General features: G+C 42.5%; 1 protein-coding gene across 7 annotated transcripts; it reads right to left on the reverse strand.

Moving 5' to 3' along the window:
- Positions 1-1,312: 1,312 nt before the first annotated feature.
- Positions 1,313-21,140, reverse strand: SLC46A3 (solute carrier family 46 member 3). 7 transcript variants are annotated; one of them, XR_011506842.1, is made up of 6 exons: positions 20,850-21,140; positions 20,018-20,229; positions 12,825-13,695; positions 11,251-11,330; positions 5,320-5,476; positions 1,313-3,093 (listed from the first exon to the last, which is right to left on the reverse strand). XR_011506842.1 is itself a non-coding variant. In XM_014843836.3 (6 exons), the coding sequence occupies exons 2-6, from the start codon at positions 20,201-20,203 to the stop codon at positions 3,009-3,011; spliced, it is 1,383 nt and encodes a 460-aa protein (XP_014699322.2). In that variant the 5' UTR covers positions 20,204-20,229; positions 20,901-21,138; the 3' UTR covers positions 1,313-3,008. The 7 variants fall into 7 exon arrangements, 6 of the variants coding, with proteins under 6 accessions (XP_014699322.2, XP_014699319.2, XP_014699321.2 ...); XM_014843836.3 differs by having other exon boundaries at positions 11,251-11,334; positions 20,901-21,138; XM_014843833.3 differs by having other exon boundaries at positions 11,251-11,334; positions 20,850-21,138.
- Between the last annotated feature and the right edge of the window lie 483 nt (positions 21,141-21,623).

Consider the following 21,623-nt stretch of genomic DNA (forward strand, 5'->3'; position numbering starts at 1 on the left):
GCAATCTGTATGCCTTTTAATTTCTCTCTCTTGCCTGACGGCGAGGACTTACAGTATGGCGTTGAACAGGAATTGTAACACTGGATACCCTCACCTTATTCCCAGTCTTAGGTGGAGCATCCAGCCTTTTTACCAGTAAGTGTCATGTTGGCTGTACAGCACTGTTTTGTTTTGTTTTGTAAGCGCCCTTTATCAGCTTGATCCTAGGTTCTTGAGAATTTTTGTCGTGAATGGATGTTGAATTTTGCTAAATGTTTTTCCTGCATCTATTGATATGATCATATGGTTTTTTCCCTTTAGTCTGTTAATATGGTGCATTACATTAGGTGATTTTCAAATGTTGAGGCAGTCTTGCATTCTCTGGATAAACCCCACTTGGTCAGGATGTATTATCTTTTTTATATATTGCTTGATTTGCTAATATTTGGTTGGGAATTTTTTGTTCATATTTGTGAGGGATGTTAGTCTGTAGTGTTGAAAGAACTTTCTAGGGCCAAGATGGAGCTACTCCTGCCTGGCATGCTACATCAACACACTCAATCTCAGATAACGTTCACATTCCGGTAAATGTTTTCCTCTTTGTTCCCCTTTATCTGCACTCTATAAAAACAAGTCATTCCATTAATAATTTTCCTTCAGATATCAGTCACATTATGAGAGATTAGATGATATCTTTTTTTTTTTTTTCACATTTCTCTCTTGGCTGTATACCCCCATCAGCTTGCATGTTTCTCTAGCATCTTCAGCATCACATTTACTAATCTCTTCACATAGACACTTTGGAGATGGCTAAACTTATTCATGCTATATTATTACCCTGGGCCACCTCAATTCAGTCCCCTGATATGCTTACTACATCTCAAATAGTTTTTTCTCAACTGAAAAACCATCTGTTAATCCTTCAACCGTGTTAACTAGTACCACCTGTGCTCTCTCCAGTTCAAAGGAACGTCTGAAATCATGGAAGGAGGAGCTGGAAGGGCCTTTAATCTTGTCCACCCACGAGAAAGGCAGTATTGTAGGCAGTTTAGTAGGGTACAGAGAGTGCGCCCGTGTTTTGGAGGGCACTGCACACCCTACCTGATGAATTCTCGATATTGAATTGCTATTCTGTCACATGTGCACCCTGGCTGTGAAGAACCTTGGCAGTGCCAAGTCCATCCCTGAATAATGCTTTTGGTTAGTAGTAGCTGAATAACCAGGGACAAATCTCTCTGAGACTTACCTTCCTTGTCTGTAAAATGAAGAAAATGAAGATCTACTTTGCAGGGTTATTAAGAGAATAAAATAAGTTGGAATAGAAAACACGGAGTAAATCGTAAAGTACTTTTTATTTTGGCTTTGGAAGAGCGTTGAACAGGAAGGAAAACAATAAATAAATGTGAGAATCACTCAGTTCTTACATGGGCTCCCATCCCAGAAAATATTAGCTATAACTAAAAGGAATGTCTTGGAAGTAAGAATTTCTAGTATTTTAAATTACGAGTGCTATTTGCTAGTTACGCCATCATTCATTACCCTGCAGGAGAAAGCCGTATAGCAATGCTCTCAGACAGAAGACTGTATCTGCTTTCAAGAGATTATGAAGAAGTTAATCATCTAGTTGTCCTTCAAGGCATGTGTTACATAAGGTAACTTAGAAAATGGGAGGTACTGAAGGACCTGTGAAAATACTATAGACCCACTTAAAAAGTGTATGAGCTAGCATATTTTTCAATTTATTTGCAAGGCTGGCTTAATGACTATGGCATGATATCAGTGGTTACTCTCATGATGCATTAAATATATAGCTTTAAATTATTTTTACAACTTAAAACAAAATTTTGTAGTCATTTAGTTCAACAAACACTTATTGAGGATATGATAAGTAATCAAAGATGGTCCCTGTCCTCAAGGTGCTCATTGTCAAATAGGGAAACAAACATGACAAGGCAGTGGGATATGCTAGGACGGAAGTATACGCAGTGTTCTGGGAGCCCTGCCGGGACGGTGGGGTGGCGGGTGTAGGAATAGGGAAGAAATGTCAAAAAGGCTACCCAGAAGCAGCAATGTTTCGGCTGAGACTTGAAAACGTCAGTGTCACGAGGGAGAAAGGGCAAATGGAAGAGCATGTAAAAAGACAGGAGACATGAGAGAATGTGGTGTTTTCAGGGCCCAGGGTGGATCCCAGGATGAGTCAAGGCAGAAAGAAATGGATAACCTTTGACAGAAATAAGGAACGAATATTGGCTCTATGATATTAATTACTTCCCAATTAGCTGTTTACTCAGTTTTTACATTTCTTTAGAAACAATTTTATTTATAATCTTATTTTTTTCCAGTCACCCCTGTGTTACATATAGAAATATTATCATGCCTGTTCACTGATGAAGCATATTAGGAAAAGTGAAAATATGTATTCTTTAAAGTCCTTCCCTTTTAAGGATTTTGCATTGATTAAAAGTTTTGACTATCAATAACAGCTGATGGGTTCTATAAAACAAAGCATTACCCAAGGAGCGGTAAAATTATATTATAAATATTTGAACTCCCATCATTAGTTTCCTATCAGTGAAAGATTTATCATAATTTTCAACAGTTATGCCTTCAAAGTCCTTGTGAGACGTCAGACACCCTTTGTGCAGATGATGAAACTGAGGTAAAGAGCTCTCCTCGGTGTCAGTGTGAGAGACTGGAGCATGGCAGGGAGATTATTGCTTTTGATTGAATCAAGCGTCTTAATCCCTCCTTATACCAGGACGTTTCAGTTTCTTTTGTGAGTCCCAAAGTGGGAAGTGTTTTGCGATTTGTTCTCCTATGCGCTGGAAACCTCTCACGTGATAGTCATAAAGTGCTCAGAGTGCGTGGTACTGTCAGAAGCGGGAGCCGGGGCTGTCTCACTGCTCAGTTTAGCAGCCTGGATCTGCAGCATTGATTATTCATGACGAAAGGATTATGGGGCTGGTTTATATTCTTCAGAAGTCAGAGGATATGATATGTGCATTTTGCTTTTTAAAAATCACAATCAATCAACTGTCAGAAGCGTCTTCACTGGATTCTTCTTGTACAGAAAGTATATAGCTTCCTTCACTCCAGCTGGTGCACTTGACAATACTGCCAAAGCAAACAAGACATTTTAAATTTGTGACCAAGGCAATACATAACTAATTCCATCTTTTTCCTGGTTACATGGCTTTTAATGAGTTAGGCAAATTATGCACAGAAGCAGCATACTGGTATTTTGAATCCCACTGACTCACTATGCACAATGTTCTGAAAATAACAAAAAACTACATGAATTCTTTCTCTTCCAGATCCCTAAGATGTCCATCTATCCCACTGTCTGCTCTGTGTAGTTCACACAAAATAGTTAAAACTAAAGCTATTGCTGAAGTTCATGTTCAACAGCTAAAACTGAAGCTAAGACAGGAAGACACCTGGAAATAATTGAAATAACAGGTAATTTTTAAAATATTGAACAGTATAGGATTTAAAAAAAACCTCAGAAGACTATCTACATTTATATTATTAGAAGTATTATGAAAAGGATAATGAACTACCTTTTATTCATCTGCATTAATTTTTCTAATTATAAAAGTAATAAATGTTCATAACAGAATATTTATAAATATGTGAAGAATAAAATTAAAATTACCGATTATTCTACTCCCCATGTATGTGCAATTCTTTTTTTTTGAGGAAGATTAGCCATGAGCTAACATCCGTGCCCATCTTCCTCTACTTTACATGTGGGACGCCTGCCACAGCATGGCTTGCTGAGCGGTGTGTAGGTCAGCACCTGGGATCTGAACCTGCGCGCCCCGGGCCGCTGAAGTAGAATGTGCAAACTTAACCGCTGCGCCACCAAGCTTGCCCCATGCAATTCTTATTAAAGTCATTTTACATGATACGGATGCACCATCTTTTATTTAACCACTCTCCTATTGTTGGCCATTAAAAAACTTTTTTGCCGTAATGAACCTCTTTATATATAAATTTTTTGACATTACTGATCATTCCTTAGGACAGGTTTCTGAAGAACCACTGGGTCAAATACTATGAACTTCTTAATAAAAAGCTTTTGATACCTGTTCATGAATTGCTTTCCAAAAATGATAGTGCTGATAACACTACTACCAGCAACATGTAAGACTGATTGTCTCATCATGTCCTCACTAGCACAACATGTATTTTTAATTTTGCCAATTCAATAGATGAAGTCACTTTTTTAAAAAGATAACTAGTAAAAATAACTTTTTGTCAAAATTACAGAGGAACTGTAAATACTATTCTTTTCTTCTTCTTCTCCCCAAGGCCCCCCAGTACATAGCTGTATATCCTAGTTGTATGCAAATACTCTTGTACTCTGTCTCATACAGATCTAGGTATCCGAATTCAACCGAGACAATGTATTGAGGTCCTAATATGAATAAGACATGTGCCCGCCCTTTAAGGGGTTTACAGTCTTGGTAGAATGCTTGAAGCCTGAGAGCACAGGTACTGCTTTCCCTTACTCACAGCCCCACCACAGTACCTAGGAGAAAGCAGAGATGCCTGACTGTTGGGCCGCACCTCATACTGACTCCCATCCCCATGCTATGCTGTCAGCCACGTAGAATGGGCGAAGTCCAGCAGAGACAGGTTAATGAGCTCTCAGCTCAATGCTTGGGCCCCACAGAATGCGTCAGATATATTTACTTGGGCATTTTAGCAACCATATATCTAGTTGACTTACATGTTTTGTTAATTGAAAAACAAAGGGAGAAATAAACATTTCCCTTAAGTCTATGCCTCTGGTCTATCTTTTTACTCTGTGTACTATTCATAAATAGAATTTTGTATGTTGTATATATTTGGATATTTTACATTTACAAAGAGTCATTAAACAAGCCAACTCTTTGGACCGAGAATTCTTCATAGTCAGCACATGCTCTCTGCTCTTGACATTTATTCACGAGTCCAGATTAAAGGATATCTTCTTAAAGTCGTCTTTGACCATCAGGGGATAGTATACTCCAGGAAATCATAGTTTGAATATATTCCTCTCTATTCTTAGATGCTAATTTAATCAATTGTTCATATTTAAAGAGACGGGGGGCGACCTGTCAGAGCCTCTATCTAACCCAATCTTTCTCTCTCCTAGTTCTCGTTGGCTATGTCATTGTCTCTTTCTTCCTAAGTCTCCAAAATTATCGGCAGATATCTTCATGTCTAGGAGTTGTTGAGAAAAGTACATTCTGAGGCAAAACTTCAACAGATCTATGTAATTTTACTGGTGAGGTTAGGCAATTCATTTAATCCAGGTGTCCTTTGATAAAATGATTGAAAATAGTTACATACCATAGACTGATTGCTGGAATTAGTAATAGAACAGCAGACAGCAGAAAGGTGAAGCCTGGGTACCAAGCGACAGTGGCTGAATAAATTCCATTAAAAGTAGAAACTGCAGTGACTCCGCCAAGTGTTTCTAAGAAAGCAATACAGGCAAACAGGGTACCTGTTCGGGATTGGGATGTGGAGGGAGAAAAAGAAAAGGCTGAGTTACAAAACAGTGAGCAAAAACTAGTGGAGAAAACTGTTACGCATTGAAAGGAGCAAACAGGGGGGCAGTGCTTGATGGATGAAAGCCATTCCCTCAAAATCCCTGAGAAGTCAGTAACCCATTTGCAGGAGAAGAAACTGAGGTCAAGAGTTCTCCTTGGGCCTGATGTGAGAGATGCTGAAAACACAGTACAGCCGTGTACCACTTAACAATGGGGACACGTTCAGAGAAATGCATCGCTAGGTGACTTCGTTGCTGGGTGAACATCATAGAGCGTACTTGGGCACACCTAGGCTATGGGATCACTGTCATATATGCGGTCCATTGTTGACCTATTTTCATGCGGCGCGTGACTGTAGTTCCAGTGTCAATAGGGCAAAGCTAAAATGCAACAGCAGCTGGCACATTTGAAATCTGCAGTGTCTCCCTCCCTGTCACAGCCTCAGGCATAGCCACAACTACCCATGATGTTCCGGATGCACTCTCCCACTCTCTATCCCCACACTCATCTGTGACACACCCTGTATGGGCAGGATGGCTCTGAGTGGGCAAACCCCTCCCCACCAGAGGGCTTTTGAAAGACAATCATTTTCATCTGTTTCTAGGATCTGGCAAGAGTGACAGCTGCAGGGGGCCAGCCTGGTGGCACAGCAGTTAAGTTCGCATGTTCCGCTTCGGCGGCCTGGGATTTGCCAGTTTGGATCCTGGGTGCGGACGTCCGGACCACTTGTCAAGCCATGCTGTGGCAGGCATCCCACATATAAAGTAGAGGAAGATGGGCATGGATGTTAGCTCAGGGCCAGTCTTCCTCAGCAAAAAGAGGAGGATTGCCAGCAGATGTTAGCTCAGGGCTAATCGTCCTCAATAAAAGAAAAAAAAAAAAAAAAGAGTGACAGCTGCAAGAAAAGAGAGATGATCTTCTTATCATACTTTCTGCAGTTTGAATTTGATTCCTCCCCTCCAAAGTGACAACAAATTCAGTCACCACAACGTTCCTGTATGTTGGACTCATCAAGTAATTACCCTGTGCTCTAGTGAAGGTTATGCCACAGTTTGACGTTAAGTGATTCTTTAAAACATATTTTTCTGTCTTACCTGCTTGCAACTGCCTGCACAGTGAAGTGGCTTACAAGACTGAAAGGAGCGGGGATCTGCTGCCCATCACACTTGCTACACACCAAGTTTGGTAGAGGGTAGGCCATGGAGCATCACTCAAGAAGCGTGAAATGGCTGCATGGTGAGTCCAAGTTCACGGTCAGAGAAATGGTCATTATTCTACTAATTTTTAGTTTTGTCTGGAATCCAAGACAATATTGACTGAAGAGTTAAACCTCCAAAAGACAGGCTGGTCATCTTGCTGGACCTTTCTTCCTCTTTATCAAGTTTTACATCACTATATAAAAAAGTGTGTGACCGTCTTCAGCTCTCCATGCCTTCCTCAGTGTAAGTTTCTATGTAGTTTCTGCAGACTCTGCCATTAAGCTGTTGTACTTCTTCCCTACTTTGCCAAGTCTACTTTTCCATGATAAATTGTAATGCATTTTTCTCATAAACACTGCAAGTTGGGTAAATAATTGTGTTTGATTGCACTGATAGAAGGGAAAAGGAAGGTTGAGGATCAGCTTTCATAACTGGGCTATGGTTTACATGTCTATACACTGATTCTCCCCAGGCCTTGATCTTTCAGACTGTGTACTGATTTTTATCTCCTTAAACTCTTCACTCTATTATACATATTCTCATACATTGCTTCAAATTCTTCACTGAACAATAGGCCACATGTCCATAAAACAAACATCTCTCTGCAGAATGCTATCTTGTCATTTCTGCTTCTTTTGACCAAAATGAAATCTCCGTCAACACCAAGTGCACATCTGCTTTGTTCACCGCTGTGTCCCCAGGCCAAGCTGTCCCAGCACATGGTAGATGTTTAAGATGTATTTGTCAGATGAACGAATAAAAGCTTCGTTCAAAGGCACAGTTATCAGTCATCAAGTAGCATATAGGCTTACTTCCTCCAGGATTTATGAGACTGCATGAAGTTGGTTTAATTAGGAAGAAGTTCTCCTACTTGTCTAACCAGGTTATTCTTTTATTTTATGTCTGATCCCCACTACGGCCAGGGATAATGCCGTGGAGGACAGCCTGCACAGGACTCGTCCTGTAAGGCAACGGTGCAAATCCATTCTCGCCGGGAGGCTGCTCAGGCAGTGCTGTGTTCTGACGCGAACAACCAGACTATCATGAAGTAGCTTTAGCTTGTCTTTGAACTTCCCTGAGCAGTCCAACTTGTTTAATGGTTGGACTGCATTGGATTAAATAATAAATACAATTTAGTTTATTTCTAAACTTTGTTTAATCCACTAGACCTCAAAAATCAAGTCTGCTTTTACAGTGCTCCACTTTATAATCATGAGGAGGACACAGGTGATGCCGAGGGGTAGTCCAGGGTGGCTCTAGCTGTGGGTTTCACAGCTGAGGAGAGCAAATCCAGTGTCCTCCCCTTCATTTCTTTTTTTTAAAGAATTTTATTTTTTTCCTTTTTGTCCCCAAAGCCCCCCAGGACATAGTTGTATATTCTTCGTTGTGGGTCCTTCTAGTTGTGGCATGTGGGACACTGCCTCAGTGTGGCTTGATGAGCAGTGCCATGTCCATGCCCAGGATTCGAACCAACGAAACAGTGGGCTGCCTGCAGCGGAGTGCGAGAACCACTTGGCCATGGGGCCAGCCCCCCTCCCCTTCCTTTCTTAAGCTAACAGAGATGGTGAGAGACATCTGTAAACCTCTGCAGCATCTCCCTTCTCCTCTGATTATTTTAAAGTGCGTAATGTTTTCACAAAAATATCCATTTTTAAAAAATAATGAAGGATGAGAATACATTCAGTTATGGAAATTTTGACACCATCAAAAGAATTTCTTAGGGGCCGGCCCCGTGGCCAAGTGATTAAGTTCGCGCACTGCACTTCGGCGGCCCAGGATTTCGCCGGTTCGGATCCCAGGTGCGGACATGGCACGCTCATCAGGCCATGCTGAGACAGCATCCCAAATATAAACAAAAATAAACTACACAGTCTGACAAAGTCTATTTTAGCTCTCAAAGCAAGTAGCATTTTCTTTTTTTCCCTCAATAGCTTTATTGAGAAATAATTCACATACCATAAAATTCATTCTTTTGAATTGTACAATTCAGTGGTTCTTAATATGTTCCCAGAGTTGGGCAACCATCACCACCATCTAATTTTAGAACATTTTCCTCATCCCCAAAAAACTCTCTGTACCCATCAGCAGTTCCCCTTCTCCACAGCCCCAGGCAAGCACTAATCTAATTTCTGTCTCTATGGATTTGCCTATTCTGGACATTTCATCTACTGAAATCACGTTTATACAATAATATGTGGTCTTTTGTGACAAGCTTCTTTCATTTAGCATAATGCTTTCAAGGTACATCCACGTTGTAGCATGTGTCAGTACTGTACTTCTTTTTATTGCAAAATAATATTCCAGTGGACAGATATACCATCTTTTGTTTATCCATTCATCAGTTCATGGACATTTGCATTGTTTCTACTGTTTGACTGTTATAAATAACTGTGCTATGAACGTCTGTGTACAAGATTTTGTGTGGGTATATGTATTCCCAAGAGAAATGAAAAAATCTTGTAGACAGTCATAGCAGCATTATTAGCATATACCTAGGAATGGAATTGCGGAGTCATATTTAACTTTCTGAGGAGCTATCAAACTGTTTTGTAAAATGGCTGCATCATTTTACATTCCCACCAGCAGTGTATGAGGGTTCCAATTTCTTCACTTCTTCAACACATCTTTTTCATTTTAGCCATCCTAGTGGGTCTCAGTGTGGTTTTGATTTGCATTTCCCTGATGGATAATGATGTTGAGCATCTTTTCCTGTGCTTATTGGCCATTTGCACCTCTTTTTGGGAGAGATAGCTATTCAAATCTGTTGCCCATTTTTTAATTGGATTGTTGAGTTTTAAGAGTTCTTAGACATTCTGGATACAGGTTCCTTATCAGATATTTAATTTGCAAATATTTTCTCCCTTTCTGTGGGTTGTCTTTTCACTTTCTTGATGGTGTCCTTAGAAACACAAAAGTTTTTAATTTGGATAAAGTCTAATTTATCTATTTTTTCTTTTCTTGTTATATTTTTGGTGTCATATCTAAGAAACCATTGCATAATCCAAAGAAGCAAGTAGAGTTTTACATACTATAGTTTTTATATCCGAAGTGGCTTTCCAGTTACTCATCATCACACAATCTATAAACAGCTGTGTGAATATACAGCTGCATCTTATGCGTGGAAAAGAATCAAGAAACGTATTTTTTAACTTATTGAATTATACAGTCTTCTCCAGTGTTGACTAAACTGTCATAAATACAATAGCATAATTATGAATTGTTCATAAACAATTAACATGAACATTTGCACTAGGCTAAGACATAAAACAAAAGAAAGCTCCAAAGTCTGATAATACTCATGAAACAAAGGGGAAGGAGGACATATGCCTAACATCTCACTAGTTCTAACTAGAAATTTCATTTTTGTTTTTCTCCTGTACTGCTTCTTCTCCGCCCTCCCCTTCGACTGTTTGATGTGCCCTGCTCTGTGCTTGGGTGGCTGACTCCACAGATTATATGACTTGAACATCTTGCTGGCCTGACTTCCCATTGCACTTGGTCGATGGGATCAGGGCAGAGAGAGAGGCTGTGATGTTTCTTCTCTGCTCCCGCCCTATTTGGGCCAGGCCGTCCTCTCTGGATGCCTCCATTCTGCCCACTCCTCTCTACTGCCCTTCATTAAAGTCTCTTTACTGAACCAGCTGAGTGGGATCCTGCTTTTGCTAGGCCTCTGATTCAGGCCCAGCTCTAACATTTGTGAGGTCCAGCATAAGAATACAATTAGAGGCCTACGAATTATATTCTAACTATTTAAAAGTTAGAATTCTGACTAACAAACTGTTAACTAAGATATGTTCTTCCTCCCTACTCTGAGAAATATACCATCATAATGATTTGAAAGGTCAGATACAAACTCAGAATTCTCAGACTTTTTAGAGTTCCATGTGGGAACATGACAGCACTGGGAGAGCTGGCCCTGGGCCCTCAGTTTCCAGCCTGCAGGCTGCAGCCCACCCACATTGTGTTTGACCTCTTGCTCCATCCTGCTCAGAAAGGGTCGTTTACACATGGGGGTAGACACCACACTCTGCAATTCCAAGGTTGGGCTGACCCTCTTACAAAGAGTCACCACTTGGCCACCCATTTGGTCTAGAGGTGAGCACATTGGGATCATAGTCCACCCTCAGGAAAAATGGCCTAAGGAAGAGGTTCATCAAGGCACTCACAGGATGTGAGCTCAGAGCTGTTTGGCTGGGAATTATGGGGACCCAGGTACCCAAAGTGCAGTCTAGAAGAGGAGAGGTGTTGTGGGCTCCCAGTGGGCATATCAGCCTGGCTCTGAGGTCTCCTCACCTCCTGGGGCGGGGCATGTCCAGAGCCAGCCTTCTAAGGCACGGGGCCCTGGGCAGGGGCTCCCTTGCCTGAATATACACCTCTTCCTAATGTAGAGCTTACCCCTGAATTCAAAAGGAGTTCTGTGCAGAAAAAGGGTTGTAGAATATTCTGAAGAATCAAACATTGATCTTACGTAGATTTGAGTTGGTACAGATTATAGATTTCATCATATTCCTTAAGCAAATCAAACTCACCTTGTTCGGTAGAATGAACCACTTTTGACATCATGGACCGCAGAACAGAGAGCGGCACAATAAGGAACAGGAGCGGCAGTCTGACTGTGAGAGAAACGACTGAAGTCACTGGCTCAGCCAGAAAAGTAAGGGCCGATGTTAAATGTGAAACACTTTCTAAATACTTTATTTTCGATAAGCATCCCAACTCACCGCACCCAAAGACTGAATTAATTAATTGCAGAATTCTGTTTAGTCAATTAGGATAGACTATAGATAGGTCAGTTTAAGGAAAGTTTATTCTCTTCTTCCAGTGAAGAACAAGAGTTCATGGAAATTTTAGGTCCAGATCTATATAATCTGCCAACTGGGGCTGATCTGCTATTTCCCTAATTATTGTAGGAACCTCTTATTTAGGAAGTTGTGACTGTCAACTAGTTTTTTTGTTTGTTTTCTGCTTTTCCTTTTTCAGACTTGGCGTTCTTCATGTTGGCATTCTTTTATTATATTGATTCACTTCCTGATAAACCGGTTCTTAATCTTCTCACATGTTCACTTCTGTGGCTCGATAATTTCATGAACGCAAATTGCCTCTGCTCTTAAATTCTGACCCTCAATAGTCTCTAACATTTTCAGTTATATGATAAAACAGTAATATATTACATTTGCAGATCACTTTAAAGTTTTCAAATCTATTAACTTACTTGGCCTTGGCACCCTAAGGGAGATGGAGAACTGGCATCTATTGAATACTAGGCATTGTGCTAGGGACAGTTACCTCTTCTAACATTCATTATAACCCTCTGAATTAGGTACTACCGTGCCCATTCTATAGATGGGAAAATGAGAGCTCAGGCCAGTTAAGTAACTTGCCCACCATCACCTAATGCTACAGATGGAAATGAAGCCCGATTCTGTTTGTCACCCTGCTTCCCTGCAAGGGAGCAAGAGGGTAACTCTACCTTTGTAGAAAAAGACTAAATTGGACCTTTCCCAAGGTCCCTTTACAGAACGTTTAGCCCTTCCAAAATGCAGGATTTCTCTGAAGCCCTACAACAATCACTTAGGAGACAGGTAGTTAAGGAAGCAGTCCAATTTGCCACAAAGCAATTCGTCAAAAGCCAATTCCTGAAATGACCAACTTGCTGAAAGATCAATTTGCAAAATCTTATCGTAAAGAATTTTCTTTTTGAATATATTCAACAAATACGTATTTTTCTTACAAATCTTTTGAGTATACTTTATTTAATTGTCTTAAAATGTTTTAATGGAAGGTAGCCTTCTTAGCAGCATTTTAAGAAATATTCAAGTTGCTGAAAGCTATACTGAAGAACTAATTCACAAGAAGAACGTTCCTCAAAATAATTTTTTGACAAATTCGCAAATTTGGAAAATTGTGATTATTCAATGAACTGCTTTTAAAAAATAAATTGGCTTTCAGCTCTGGCAAACTAGCTTTTAACAAATTACCTTTAATTGAACTAGAATGCATTAAATAGAGAATTTTATATTAAAGTTTTTCATCCAACAGACTAAATTCATTTTATATAAACATTAAATACATGGTTAGTTCTAAAGCTATATTTGTAACTCACCTAAAAGCATCATCAATGTTGTTCTGGAAAAAGCGGTCATAGCCATTCCCGCTGTGGTGGTAAAAATTCCAATGAAGGCCATATGAATATCTTCCATACAGTAAGAAAAAATCCATATTCCCAGGAAACTAGTCAAAAAAGACAGACTACCCAAAGCTGAACCATAACCTATATAAACTTCATTCCAGCAGAGCGGTGAATCCAACTCATAAAGGATAAAAATGGGCGCAGTGCCAATTACCACGAGAAAATAAGTGATCATTGTAAAAAGTAACAAACAGAGCAAACACCGTCGCTCACCAGGAGCATTTTTAAAAAGCAGGTAAGCTCGGTAAAATAGGTTTTTAAAGCTTTCACTACAGGATGTGGAAACATTCTGAGATGAAGACTGTTTCACTGAATCACCAAGAAAAAATAAAATATAAATCAAGTTAACAAGATGAGCCATAGAAATAATTAAAAACGACCACACAAAACCTAGTTCTCTAATAAAATAGCCAGAAGACAGTCCTGTTAATCCAGTAACTAGTCCAAGTAGGAAGTCAATTATAGCTATTCGAATTGTTCTTTGTTTCTCTTCTTTACACTGATCAACTATGTAGGCAAGACAGGCTCCAAAAAATGTGGTATAATTGCCACAAAGTGCACCAATGAAGGTAGATGCAATCAAAAGCTGGAATGGGAAGGCAAAATAGGAAAGCAAACAGAGCCAAACATTAGTTGCCAGGGCACTGACAGAGGACAAAATCAAAGGGAATTTTCGTCCCTGCTGATCACTATGAGACAGAAGTAGGAACGTAGACACTAGCCCAGGAATTAACCCACTTATGTCCATCTGCAGATTAAAAAGAGACACTTTTTTCTGAACTTCCTGCAAAGAAATAAAAAGAAGACAATGTGTTTACAGAGGGTTAGACAATGTAAAAATACCATGGTGCATACTTTTCCTGACAGTGCCAGTGGGTCAGGGATGGGGAATGTCTGGTGCATGGGTTTGCTACAGCTTAACTCCATCCAGTTCACAAAGCAAATATCAAGAGGTGAAATAATCATCAACGCTCAGTCTTAATGTTCAAGTACCATGGTGGGGACTTGAACCCATAAAAATAAAAATGTGTGTATTGATGTGCGTCTGTCTTCTATAAAGGATCCATAGACTCCAAGGCCTCTGGGACTGGCCATATAAGGATTTTTCTTTCTACTATGAACAGTTAGCACTAAGACATCATGACTGCTGTTCTAAAGCAAGAGCAATACCCTTTCTCATGATATGTCTTTCTGTCCACTTTAAAGGGGAGTGAATATCACATGTAATGTCATATTTGATAGGCCTTTATTTAGGAAGAGCCCAGTTGCCCTTTTTACATGTGTCTCCACAGATTAGTGAGAAACTTATTCCTTTATTTACCAAAAATTAAGATAAAATACAAAGAGGAGCTTTGCATTGAGTAAAGATGATAGTGTGCTGTGAACTAAGGCATGAGATAAACTCAACTCCCCTGAAGACCAAATGACTATTGTAGGGGAGGAAGACATTTCCTCTACTCTCTCTGGGTTCTTCTGGCCAGAGAATGAATTAAATTCACATGAGACAGAATAACAGGAAAAAATTAAACAAAGCTTTATAACATGTATACATGGGAGAGGCTCAGGCAACCTGAGCAACTCGCCAAAATGGCCGAAGCCACCACCTTAAATATCCTCCTCAGCTAAAGACAAAGGAGGATGTTGGCGGTGGGGGGAGTCAGTTACAGGAGGTTACCAGACAAGTACAGTAAACAAGATGCAGATTTAAGTCCTTGCCTTTGGCATTGATTAAGAGTTTCTAGAGATAAGGTCATCCCCCTTCTTCCTGGTAGAGAGGGAGACACCTTTACAGATGGAGATTTCCTTTACAATGTAAATGTCTCTTAACAAAGGGTAAATAAATTCTACTTTTCAGAGTTGCTTTCCTGTCTGCAGTTTTTTTACGTAACAAGCCCAAAATAATCCTCATGCCAAAGAGACATATCTTGGGGTGGTCAATTCCAGTCCCCCACACTATGTACACACACAGATTGGCAGACGTAACAATCATTACACTAGCTATTTGATGGGAAGAATTTTGGGTGATTGAAAGCATTTTCTGCTTGCAACTTCTCCATATTTTTCAAATTTTATATAGAATACGTACCATATTTATAATAGAGATTACTAAGTTCATTTAAAAAAAAGATTCATTCATGTAATGTTTAGAAAGCACCCTAAACAACTTATGAACCACCAAAATATCAAATACTGAATTAACGTTTCTTTAAAATAGTGAGCCTATTTTTATTTTTATATATTCATGTAATTCAAGCAATTCCATGTTGCCAGGAAATGTTCTAGTGACTCAGAACTTCAGTCATCTTGTTTCTAGCCTTTCCCTTCACCCCCCCCCCCCCACACACACACAACACAATCTTTCCTGCCCACCCAGTGCTTTTCATACCCTTGACCTTCTTTATCGTCCCATAGATGCCACTGGAATGACAATCAGACCACTGGACCATCTGGACCACTCTGGCCTCTGATGGTGTCTACTCAATTCAGTATATAACACCAGGCTTCTCACTTTGCAGATCGTATGCACTAATGCTGGGAGCATCTTGCCAAGGTAAAGGTGTCTTTCACTTGCTTGATAGCTTCAGTATCTCCCCACTGCTTGCTAGGGAAGTCTACCCTCCTCAGTGCGGTATTTAAGGTGCCATGTGGCCCAACCTCACTTTCCAGCCTTATCCCCAGTCACTCCCCAAATATCCTCTGTGTTCCAGGTGCAGTCCAGGGTCAAGTCCAATTTGGATTTCCCTGATATCCCCAAACAGATGTAATCTCTTCTTCCTCTAGGCCTTCTCATACGACAAGTGTCACTCCCCATTGTACTTTGTGCATAATGATTAAGAGCTTGAGCTCTGGAGTCAGATGAATCTGGATTCAAATCCAGTCACTTCTTTACACAACAATTAGAATGATCTTTAAAAACACACATCAGCTCACATCACTCCTCTGCTCAGAATCCCCCAGTGGCTCTGCTAACACTGGAATAAATCCACACTCCTTGCCATGGCATTGGCAGCCCACCATCATGACTTCTCTGATTCCATCTCCACTTCCTCACTCCTATCAGCCAACCTGTTGTTCCTCAAACACTCCAAGCTTATTCACTTTTGTACTTACTGTTCCCTCTGCCTGACTGTCACACAGCTCACTTCCTCAATTCAAATGTCAGCTCCTCGGAGGGGCCTTCTATGACCAATAACTCAAGCCAAAGCAATCCCACTACCCCCCCAACACTCTATCCCCTTTTCCTACCATATTTTTCTATGGAGACGTACCTCTCCTTGACAGGACCCTTGAACTGACCTACTCATGGTATGCCTCCACCACTACAGCCTACGCTCCAGCAGGGTCAGAACCTGGTCTTCTACCAGGGACCACCAGCTCCAAGAGCAATGCTTCCCAGGGCAAGTACTCAATAGATATTGATTGGATGAATGAATAATCAAGTAAAATAAGCCTCTGTAACTTGCTAGCTGTGTGTGATCCTGACCAAATTATGGATCACTGCAGCTTCCTCATCTGACAAGAGAGGTTAACAACAGTCCCTACCTTGCAGGCTGTTGTGAGAGTTAAATTTAAAATAAATAAAACATGCTGGGACAAGGCCCTAGTATAGGGTCAGTGCTTCATCAATTGTAGCTGCTTCATTTTTAGTAGATCAGACTTCTTGAGCACATCCTTGTGTCTCCTACAGATACGGTAGGCATCAAGTGAATATTTATTGAATAAATAAATGAAACAGGTACCTGTTAATCAACGTTTCAATAAGATGTTCCAGTTTTGGTTTCCTCCTCCCATTTCTACCCCTTCACCCAAGTCCTGGCATTTCCTTTCCATCTACTATCATTCCTAACCCAATCTTTTATAGAGACTACTCTCCTCACCTGTAGCCTATGTTTTAAAACACAGATTTTAAAGACAAACTCAAAGCAGATTTCAATCATACATCAAAATTGAGACATAAACAAATCGTTGTATGTGTCTGTACCTTTTAAACTCTGGAGAATTCTAATTGTATAATACATAAGGGTAGATGGGAGAAATCAAAGTAAAAAAAATGCTATTTCCTCTCCAAGACTGAACAGAATGACAATGTACTAAGACAGGAATAAATTAAGAAAAGTAATATCAATTTTAAAGAAGCCACAATTTCATAGGCTAAAATGTATACATTAATTCCAACTGAGCAGAAAATATTCCTGATCTGCTAGTAACAAGGGATTGTGTTAGTTATTAAAAGGTTCATAAACAATTCCTGAGCAAGAACAACTTCATACTCTGTCGGGTAACCCTAAGTTGTCCCCTCGAATGGCAGAGTCCCTCTCTTGAGAGCTGCCTGAAGAGAATGGACCCCAGTGGCCAAGTTAACACTTCAAAGTGAATCATTTAACAAGGGAAAGAGGGAGTGGTACGGAGCTTAAACATTCCTTCCTCCACAGAAGTCCACACCTCTGCTCTGAGCCAAGAGCTCCTTCCCACAAGATAGATTAGATCAGTGTTTACACTTATGAATATATATATCCTAACCCCAAATGGGTCGAAAAATAAGCCTTTCATCCATATAGACTTCCAAAATATTAAATATAAGTGAAATATCTCAGTTTATTCTTATATCTGTACCCTGAAATTCATATTATCTTGCATTCCAATACCTATGTACATGTGTGTGTGTGTATATATATTTTAAGAGTGGCACCTGAGCTAACATCTATTGCCAATCTTCTTTCTTCTTCTTCTTCTTCTTCTTGTCCCCAAAGCCCCCCAGTACATAGTTGTATATTCTAGATGTAGGTCCTTCTGGTTGTGCTATGCGGGGTGCCCCCTCAGCATGGCTTGATGAGCGGTGTCACGTCCACGCCCAGGATCTGAACCAGCAAAACACTGGGCCACCGAAGCGGAGCACGTGAACTTAACCACTCGGCCACGGGGCCAGCCCCCATGTGTGTGTATTTGTTATGTAGGAAGGATAAGTAAATATGGTATAACAGTATGAACGTGATCATATAATGGACTTTTCTTACACACAATTGATCTCTTGCGAGAGTGGCAAGAAAAATCTGAGCTGAAAAAAATCACTAATTTATTTTATTGGAGGCTGACCCTGTGCTATGGCAGCTCTCATTTTTAGGGTTACAAGAACAGTGCACAACCCCTAACCTTCCGGCCCACCCAGCAGAGCTGAGTACTGAGACAGAAGCTCAGGGAACAGGGGACATTTGTTCTTGGATTTAAAGGGAAGAGAATATTCCCTGAGAAGCGAGCAGGGACAGTATCCAGAAAAAGGGCTGGACGGAAGTGCTGAAGGCGATGGTGGTGTCTCCTGGGAAGCAAAAGCATTCCTCTGTCCTAAGGAGCAAGGGGGGAGTGGGCCACCACGCCCCAGCCCAGTCACAAGCGGGACTCGCCAGGGTTTCCACTTCCTCAATCTGAGAAAAAGCACCTGGAGCTCTAGACCACCAACCTGAAGGCAAGGGGTCTAGGCCAGTATGTTCTCTTGAATATTAATCCAATTAGAAACAACAAATGAAACAGGGTCGGTCAATTAAAAACTTTGGCAAAAATCTTCAATGAGACCACTGCTCTGAGCAGTGGGGGGCTGTCAGCAGCTGGGTCAGGCTGCAGGTGGGGCCAATATTCATCACCTGCAGTCACAGAGGCCACCAAGGTGGCTGGACCCAGGCCTGCCTCCCCTCACTCTAGCAGGGCAAGGGCAGCCGACTTTTCCAGACCTTCAAGTCCTGTCCTCCTCTGTCCCTCTCACACTCCCAGGGGTCTGATGAAGGAAGGCACAGAATCAAACACTGAAACTGACAAGCCTATTGAAACTTCTCACTCCCTGGGAATGACATAGATATAACAGAAAACATTCTTCAAGGGAGACCTTTGGCCCCATCTATTTTTATGACCTCCCTCTAGGCCAGAACCTTGATCTCTGCATGGCTGCCCAGAAGTAATCAGTTCCAAGAAAATTTCTCCCATGGAAATGAGGAGATGAGTAACAGCAAGGGCTGTGCCAAACCACCAGGCCTCACAGCAAGGTTATGCCTGATACCTGGGGGAAACACCTCAGGAGGTGCCAGAGCCTTCCTTCTGGGGACCCTTGGCCATTTCCTCCAGGCTCAGACTCATCTCTCAGTCACACCTGAATTCTCTTCTACTGAGGAGAAAATCTGAGAGCCAGCAGGCAGGTGACTCGATTCCCTTCGACTCTTCTCTACCTTTGACTGGGGAGGCAGTGCCAATCTTTTGCCATAAGATATCCTCAAGGGGAAGAGTTCAAAGTTTAGAACTGAGGTTTGTTTTTGAGGCACTGTGGGGAAAAAAATTTCCAAATCTGGATGCTACCTCCTTTACATTTAGACATTGGTAGACTTTGTTAAAAACTCCTAAGGGAACAGAAGAATGGTGATGGACCTCCTGTTTTAAACAAACAAAAAATTAGGGGAGGAGGCTGGAAAGGAGAAGGAAGGCTCTGTAATACCTGGCTGAACATTTTCAGTGTCCTCAGAGCAAAAGTGAATGCTCACCACCCCAGATATCTTCACACAGCTGCTCCTCAGCATGTGGGAGTCAAAGCTGACTTGAAAACACCAAATGACAATGGAACATGCTGCTCCACCCCTCACCCCATGACAGACACTGGCCCCAGGGCCCGCCCCCTTCACTGAGGAGCCATTTTCTGGATTCACTGAAAACTGGGTCACGAACATGCAGTAGAAGGAGGCTGAGAGGAGCGAGGCAAGGAAAGGCAGAGCCACATGCATCCCCGTCCACAGGACACTCATGCCACCGAGCTGGGTCCAACTCTCAGGCTGTTTTGGGGGAAGCAGGAAGGATACAGCCAGAGAGATGAAACTGCACTGAAATTTTCCGAGAGAAAGGAGCAGAGCCTGTGTCACAGAAGAGGAGGAGGTTTTAAGTAGAAGAGGCGCGTTAAAGGTGTCAGGAAACTTCAAACAGGATGAGAACTGAATAAAGCCTCTTGGTCTGGGATTTAGGAGTTTTATGTGACCCTTGAGATCAATGTATGATGAGTGCAATGTCCTGTTTTATTTAAAACCCCATTTCACATACCCTTTTTGTTACATTTTAGAGATATTTTAATTTCTTACCTCCTGGAATGCAAAAATCGGGCTGCTTTTGTTTTGTTCACACTCAGAAATATTGTTGGATACAAAACTGTAGTTGCCAGTTTCTTCCCATACCCTCCTATACACATACTGTGTTGTCAGCGGCGAGGTCAAAGCCATAGCAAACGCACTAAGGCAAATGGCAGGTTCTACCAAAAAAATCTTCATTTTGCTTGAGTAGGAAGCTGAATTCTCTTAAAAAGAAAAAAGAGAGAGATCATCGGTTGCATTCTTAGCTGAGAGGTTAGATTTTCAATGACGGGGAAATTAGGAGGCGTTTTGTGGAGTAAACAAGCAAACTGGGGAACAGAAAGCAGTAAGCACGCCCTGAGCAGAGACTGTCACACTTCCCATTTTTAAGAGCAGGACCTCTTAGGGCTCAAAGCGCTTTAAGGTGATTCTTTGAATTAACCTTAATAAGTTGTGACCCCTTTCGGCTGGCCAATGATCACACTACAGCTTCCACACTATACGCTGCCAGCTGCTTTCAAAAGGGAAACGATGAGGGTCCTCTGGGGACACAGCCGTTGGCAGCTGTTTGTTTTTGTTATTCTGCCGCATGCTAATAGCAGACAGGAAGGAGGCCTTTTAAAAGGCAGCTCCCAATCGTACGGGAACTTTTTTAAAACTCACCCCACGGTTACAGCCTTGCTGCCAGGCTAGGCACAGCAGCAAAGGCCCCGTTTATGGTCCCGCACTCCCGGGGGGCTGTCGCCTCTGGGGAGACCCTGAGCTCACAGCGCCTCCCGCGCAGCAGGGGGCCGGCCGCGCCGAGACGCGCAGAGGGGTCTCCCTTGAACCCGATCGGATCCACCTGTCTGCGAGCCGCAAGCCCCTATTTTCAGGCAAACCGAGGAAGGCGCACTTCCGCGTCCACAGTGATAACGGCGACAGTCCGCCGCGCGGCCCTCGCTGGGCTCCTCGGTGGCCCCGCGGGCCGGCCTCGGCGGGCTCGGAGGCGCCAGCAGCTGCTCCCCGGGCGGCGGCGGTGTGGCGGCGGGTCGCGGGTCCGCGGGTCCGCGGGCGGGCGGGCGGCCTGCGCTCCCGGGTGACTCAGCCCGCCCCCGGCAGCGCCGCGGGCCGAGGAGGCGGGGCCGCTGGGGGCGGAGGCCACCCGTGCCGTCCCTGCCCGCCCAGCTCTCCCGCGATTGGGCCCCGCGGCCGGCGCCCCCGCGGGGACTGCCCCGCCCCGACCGCGCTCGAGCGCCCAGCCCGCGGAGGCCCCGGCCGCCCCCGCGCCGCTGCCGGGTGCTGGGCCGCGCCGCCCGCTCCTGCGGGGGCCCTGCGGTTGCCGAGCGTTTCTGGGTCGGAACGTCGTTTTTCACAGAAGCACGCAGGGGATCTGTTGCCAAAGTAACGTGTTTGGGATGCATCTCCCTGTAGCATCCGGGTCAGCCGGACGAGTGCCCTCAAAAGAAACGCAGGACGGGCACAGACGATGGGACACCGGGGTGGGTGCGGGAGGGACAGTGAAGAGTCGCTGGCTCTTCCTGGTGGGGTGACCTTGGCCAAATTATTTCATCTCCATGCGCCTCTGTTTCTTTATCTGTCAAGTGGGGATAACAGTTTTACAGGACTGTTGTAATGA

The sequence above is a fragment of the Equus asinus genome, chromosome 11, assembly GCF_041296235.1.
Source record: "Equus asinus isolate D_3611 breed Donkey chromosome 11, EquAss-T2T_v2, whole genome shotgun sequence".
NCBI classification, from domain to species: domain Eukaryota; kingdom Metazoa; phylum Chordata; class Mammalia; order Perissodactyla; family Equidae; genus Equus; species Equus asinus.

Excerpts from the sequence above, each read along its gene's own strand:
- SLC46A3 (XM_014843836.3), bottom strand. The coding sequence starts at position 20,203 with ATGAAGATTTTTTTGGTAGAACCTGCCATTTGCCTTAGTGCGTTTGCT. Across the intron at positions 11,335-12,824 it reads AACATTGATGATGCTTTTAG|TCAGACTGCCGCTCCTGTTC; the intron begins GTGAGTTACAAA and ends TTTCTCTCACAG. Across the intron at positions 5,477-11,250 it reads GGTTCATTCTACCGAACAAG|GTACCCTGTTTGCCTGTATT; the intron begins GTGAGTTTGATT and ends AATCCCGAACAG.